This window comes from Vicia villosa, linkage group LG6 (genome assembly GCF_029867415.1).
Source record: "Vicia villosa cultivar HV-30 ecotype Madison, WI linkage group LG6, Vvil1.0, whole genome shotgun sequence".
Classification (NCBI taxonomy): Eukaryota; Viridiplantae; Streptophyta; class Magnoliopsida; order Fabales; family Fabaceae; genus Vicia; species Vicia villosa.
Window position 1 is genome coordinate 79,181,386 of NC_081185.1, and position 6,258 is coordinate 79,187,643.

At 33.8% G+C, this 6,258-nt stretch overlaps 1 protein-coding gene across 2 annotated transcripts; it reads left to right on the forward strand.

Moving 5' to 3' along the window:
* The first annotated feature begins 1,089 nt into the window (after positions 1–1,089).
* Positions 1,090–3,612, forward strand: LOC131611712 (F-box/kelch-repeat protein At3g23880-like). 2 transcript variants are annotated; one of them, XM_058883615.1, is made up of 2 exons: positions 1,090–2,435; positions 2,967–3,612. In XM_058883615.1, the coding sequence occupies exon 1, from the start codon at positions 1,189–1,191 to the stop codon at positions 2,431–2,433; it is 1,245 nt and encodes a 414-aa protein (XP_058739598.1). In that variant the 5' UTR covers positions 1,090–1,188; the 3' UTR covers positions 2,434–2,435; positions 2,967–3,612. The 2 variants fall into 2 exon arrangements, with proteins under 2 accessions (XP_058739598.1, XP_058739599.1); XM_058883616.1 differs by lacking the exon at positions 2,967–3,612 and adding an exon at positions 2,561–2,931.
* The last annotated feature ends 2,646 nt before the right edge of the window (positions 3,613–6,258 follow it).

Consider the following 6,258-nt stretch of genomic DNA (forward strand, 5'->3'; position numbering starts at 1 on the left):
TGTTACACGACAGTCTAGAGGTGGGTTGAGAAATTCTTTTTGTCTAAATGATCATTTTTTGGGAATTTCTCTTTCCACCCTAATACCTTTTAAGGGGCCTTGGCAAAGTTCCTCTTTTATCCCAAAAATTCGGAGATGCATCTCCGAACGCATCATATTTCGTTTTTTTATAGGTGTTTACGGATATGCATCTCCGAACTCATAAAATTCTTTTTTTTTTTTTTGTGAAAAATGGTATTTTCAAAGATGCATTTCCAAAATATCCTAATATTTGGTTTTGTTATTTTTCGGATATGCATTTTCGAATTAACCCATTATTTATTAAAAAAATCAAAAATCAAGATATCAATTACATTAATTATATTAAATTGCATTAAAACTTGATTTAACCATGATGATCTACGATGATACTCTTACTAAATTAAATATGATATTTTTATCTCAATTTTAGAAGTTTTATATTATTTTTAAAATATTTGACATGATTTTACTATAAAGAAATTTTATCATTTACATCAAATTAATTCAAATTCAAAATCAAAACAAATATCAAAAGTGATGAGATGATTTGTTTCCTTAAGGAAACAAAATGGTAACAACGGTTAAAATAAGAGAAGTTCTTATTTCACTCCACGGTGAAAAGAAAGATCCTACGCAATTTTATGATTTTTATCAATAAATCTAAAATTTTCATCAAATTAAATAATAATAATAATAATAACAATAATAATAATAATAATAATAAATAGTTAATTAAGAGAAAAAATAGAGTATCTACAATGTATTCAATTAAATCACACTTTTAATTTTAAAATATAAATATGGTATGACTGAATTTTATGATTTTATTAAAATTAATTTACACAACCTTTGAACGGGTTAATTAAATGTGATTTTTATTTCAAAGTCTAAAATCATGACTACTCTAAGTTTTTTATTTATGGGCTTTGCCCCCTCCATTCAGTTTTTTTTAGTTTGGTCAACAAAAACATTTAATAAAAATAGATTAATAAATAACTCATTTATAGTTAAAAACATAACGTAGTCTTAATTCTTAAGAAATGAACCAAAATGTTTTCGCAAAAGATACTAACCAAAAAAACAAGTTATAAACCGCACAGCCTGCCTGAATCCTCCTTCTTCTAACTTGCCATCGCGTTCCACAACAAACAAACCAAAATCTCTCAAATGTCGCCCGCAGTTCTTCCCGAAGAACTCATCACAGAAGTCTTATCAATCCTTCCTGTCAAATCTATTTTGAGATTCAAATGCGTCTGCAAGCCATGGAAATCTCTCATCTCTGATCCTTTCTTTATCGAAAAACAACTTCATCAATCACAAAAGCGAAACAAGCATCTCGCACTGATCTTGTGTAAACCTCACATACAAACAGTTTCCTATTATTATGATAGGGACTGTTGTGTGGTACCCTTTCCCCTCGACACTTTACTACTTAATCCATCCAAAACCATTAACATTCTTCCTCAACACCGACTGAGATACAAGAGCTGCTTCCGAGTCATTGGTTCCATCAATGGATTGCTCTGTTTGTTTAATTCTCGCATAATTCGTGAAGGTGAATGGGATCGAAACACCTGGTTCCGTTTGTGGAACCCAGCTACAAAAAAAATATCTCAAAAATTAGGGTCAATTACCCATCCCAATTGCCATCCATATTTTGGCGGTGAAAATCAACCTAACTATCTCAGGTTTGCATTTGGTTATGATAATTCAAATGATACTTATAAAGTAGTGGCATTCTGTCCTAATGAGGTCAGAATTTTCAGCTTCCGTGATAATGCTTGGAAAAACATTCAATGTTTCCCTGTAGTTCCATACTATCGTGTGGCTCTTGTTCGCCATAGAGAGCAACGTGTTAACGAAGGAGTGTATTTGAATGGTACAGTTAGCTGGTTGGCCATTCCAAATTCCAAATATTTTTGGGGACAATATGAAGAACATGAAGATCTTCCGGCAATTGATCAATTTGTGATTATCTCGTTGGATCTAGGTACCGAGACATACAACCAATTGCTTCTCCCTCGGGATTTAGTTGAAGTCCCGACTATTTTGCCAACTATTAGTGTGTTGAGGGACTGCCTTTGTGTTTCCTATCATATTAAGACCACACATTTTGCTATATGGATGATGATGGAATTTGGAGTCCAAGAGTCTTGGACTCAATTCCTTAATATTAGTTATGCAGATCTTCAAATTGATTATGAATCCCCACGATATAATTATGATCATCTACTGCACCCGCTGTGCCTTTCCGAGGATGATGACACAATAATATTAGCAAGTAGTCATGAAGAGCAAGCATTTCTCTATAATTTGAGAGATAATAGAGTAAGGAAAACTAGGATTACCAACAACGTGTTGTGGATGTTTTCTCCTCATTATATTGAAACCTTGGTTTCAACCGGTGGTTGAAAGTAAGTCCCTCTTCAATCATTTATTTGTTAGAATTTATGTTCTTGTTTTATGTTGTTTAGGTTGTCTGAGTATTCCTTTTTTTGATATTTCTCTAATGTACAAAGTGGATCCATTTGAATCATAGGATGACAACCCCAATTTCAAACCCATTAGGCGTTATTGATGGTTGCTTGCAATATGGCAAGAAGAAAGGAAAAAAAATGAGAAATATGCCGGAATTTTTTATCTTCGTGTTTTTTTCCTTTGAAACCTTTGCAGAAAATAAGTAAATTTATTACTAAAACTTTTATAAGTTGTTTTGCTACTGAGGTGTAATTTGTGTAAGAATACAAAACTCTATGATAGGATGTTCTTGCAGTTGCATAAGTTTAACTGTATATTAATAATCTACAATCTTCTCTTCATGTTACTTTCATCATGCTTAGTTTCTCTCTCTCTTTTAATAATACATATTACTTTCCAAAGTGTTAAGATAGCAGTTACAAGTCATATACATCCTCAATTGTTATGCTTCAAATTTACTTTCGCAGACCAATCAAACCAATATACACTTTGAGGGAGTCAGGTGATATGTTAATTGCGTGAAGTTTGGGTTAGAGTGAAAGCGAATGTCATTAGCTATCCGTATTCCGTCACAGCGGCTGCCAATGCAAAATCGTTTCTGGTTTGGGTGTGAGCCTGGTTATGTCAGCAAAATCGGTGCAACGTTTCTGCCTTTTTTTTATGACAATTTTATGCTTTGCCGATGTATGTTATGTGTCCTGGTACTGCCTTGTGCTGGTTTTTTCAAGCGCCAGGGACATGGGCTGTAACTATTTTATATAGAGAATCTTTATGAAAATTGTTCCTCCGATTTACGTTGTTGCAGTGGGTGCGCTAATGTGATATGCTGCGGAAGAATTGATTTTAATTTTTATGCAAATTTCTCCTCTTTTTTGTTCTTCGTTGTAAAATTTGAAATGTGGTGCGTGATAAATTTAGAGGCTGGTTGTATTTTGCTGTCATAAAATTTGCACAGTTTAATTCAAAGAATGATAATGAGCTTGCTCTGTGGATAATAGTTCTGCTGCTGCTTTGTATTTTGAATGTTGTTGGATAGTCTGGGGTTAGCGTAATTACCAATGATCGTCACGATCCAAAACTATTTTGATGATGAAACCATGGAAATTAATTTCATGCACACAAGTAATCGGTTTTGAAACATGGTAATTTGAGTTTACCAGTTGAAGAGAGGGAGAGTAAGATGATTATCATTTACGATTTTACGCATTTTATACACTATGAAACTTATAATTTTTTCCCATACCACTTTCTGTTTTCCTTGCAAATAATACTGCTAACAATCATCATCTAAACCAATATTATTATAATATATAATTTCCTTTTCTGATGTAGCTTCTTTTTTTCTTCTCATTTTGTACTTGCATTGCACCAAGCAATGTTCAATCAACATCACAAGCCATCACGCCATTTCCCACGTTAAAATCTAATTCCTTTAACGCCATTTCTCAATGCCATCACAAAGTGGTATGGGGGACTTTATTAGATTTCCCACGTTAAAATCTAATTCGGGGATCAGTTTTGACATCAAGTAAAAATGCCTCAAATGTGACATTAAGCCAGAGTTAAAGGAGCCTGAAAGAACCAGATAGCAGAAGGGAGCCCTTAGGAATATTTATGGGGCCTAAATCTTTCATGGCCTGAGATGCTAAGCTCGAAGATTCATATAGTGATGTCAAAATTAACTGGCTCAAACAAACGTTCTTCCTGAGTAAAGTTGGTTAGCTAGAGTAACAAATGGTTTTTCTACTTGCAGAGAACCAGATCAAAAGACGAAATGAGATAGCCATAAGGACAAAAATGCAATGTGTTCTTCGTTGGAAACGTCCTCGGTTGTTTCTTCAAAATGAATAGCGATGAATTTCGTGAAGCTAGCACGCTTTGAATTAAAACCTATCTTATTTTTCTTTTGGATAGCTAGGTCCAAGGTTGCCAGACTCGCGAGTTTACTCGACTTGCAGACTCGACTCGTAAACTCGTACAAGTTTATGAAAAATTAAAAATAACTTTAAAAAACATGTGAGTAACACATATATTTATAAATCTTTAAATGCTTCATATATGACACTAGTATATATAATGGTACACCAATTAACATTAAAATTTAAATTTCATTATCCATATCAAACTTCATAACTAAAAACCATGATAATAAAACAAGATAAATAGTAAAGTATGTAGTTAAAGATTTAAATTACCTGCTCATTGTTGAAGAAAGAGGAAGTCTCTTAATATATTATGGATAATAGTCCACCATATAGCATTAAGTTCCCTTTACTCATAGATTTAAATTGCGGTTTGCAACTGCAATTGAAGCCACAATATTATTTATGTGGGATTTTTCGCCTTCGCATCGGACTGTAATTGTAGAGTGATTTGAAATCACGCGTCCTTCCACCTTAGGAATCACATTAAACAACTTCGTCCAAGTTTCTTCAAGTATTCTTGTCAAAAATAAAAATTTAGACCTCAAAACTCAATTTACTTTTGAAAAATATTAACACCATGTGATTTTAACAGTATATTTTATCTTCTCAATCATAATTCACGCTGCAATGGCTGCTATGCACATTGCAACAACCTCAATGACTACAATCACAACATATGCAACCGCAAGTGCATTCACAAACATAATTTAAAACCATGCCTCTACTCAAATTGTTCTAGATATATATGTCAAAATAGATTTCGAACTGAGATGATTTTATGTCTATATCATCAAGGTCGTCCACTCACCCTAGCTTTCCTTTCAACACTTTCATGCAGAATCTTAATAATAATTATTAAAAAGCAATTATTTAATAAAAGTTGTAGCAAATTTTCATGAAAGAAATGCATTATTGCAAAACAGACATAAACTTTTTCTGCCATAAAGCATAAATCTTCTAAACCATTTTATCATGTGCAAATTGATACATGGATATTGGCGATCAGTGGACCCGATTGAAACAAAATGGCACATCAACTTTACACAAGATAATATACAAGAGAAGCATCCAAGTGAAACATATAGCAAAGCCCTTACAACATAAAAGATATATTTACGATAACAAGTGTGAACACAATAAGAGACTGCCAAACTCGACTGCGTCACCGATGAAGAGAGAAATATGGGTTTCTGAAAGAAGAGATTAGTGTTAGAACAAGATTTGTTCTGATCAATATTCTTAGTTTTGATGATAACAAGGATATGAATTTTGTGTGAGATAATGTGGTACTCTAATACATTGCAATTTCCATTTCAGGAAATATATAAAGAGTATGCACAAATCAGCGCTCAGAAGCTTTGTCTCAGAAGGTTCAGCATGCAACATCAGAACATGGTCTGGCAAGACATCAGAAGATGGTCAAGGCAAAATCAGAACATGGGTCTATGGAAGCATCAGAAGAACTTGAGATCAGAAGCAGAAGCACTGAAGTTCTCATGGTATCACGCTCAGAAGCACTTCAAGGTCAGAAGACAAGAAGATGCTATGCACCAAGCTGTTTGACTCTGATGATATTCAAATATTTTATTCACAAACATCAGATCAGAAGAAAGTACAGGTGGCAGGCTACGCTGACTGACAAAAGGAACGTTGGAAGCTATTAAAGGCAACGTCAGTAGACACAGCGTGAACAAGGCTCGAGGTAGTTGACAAAAGCGTGAAACATTAAATGCAATGTTGTACGGAATACGCAAAGCATTAAATGCGCCCAACGGTCATCTTCTCAAACGCCTATATATATGAAGTTCTGATGAGAAGCAAGGAAGACGATTTG

What these genes read in the sequence shown, in the direction of transcription:
- LOC131611712 (XM_058883615.1), top strand. Translation starts at nt 1,189, where the DNA reads ATGTCGCCCGCAGTTCTTCCCGAAGAACTCATCACAGAAGTCTTATCA.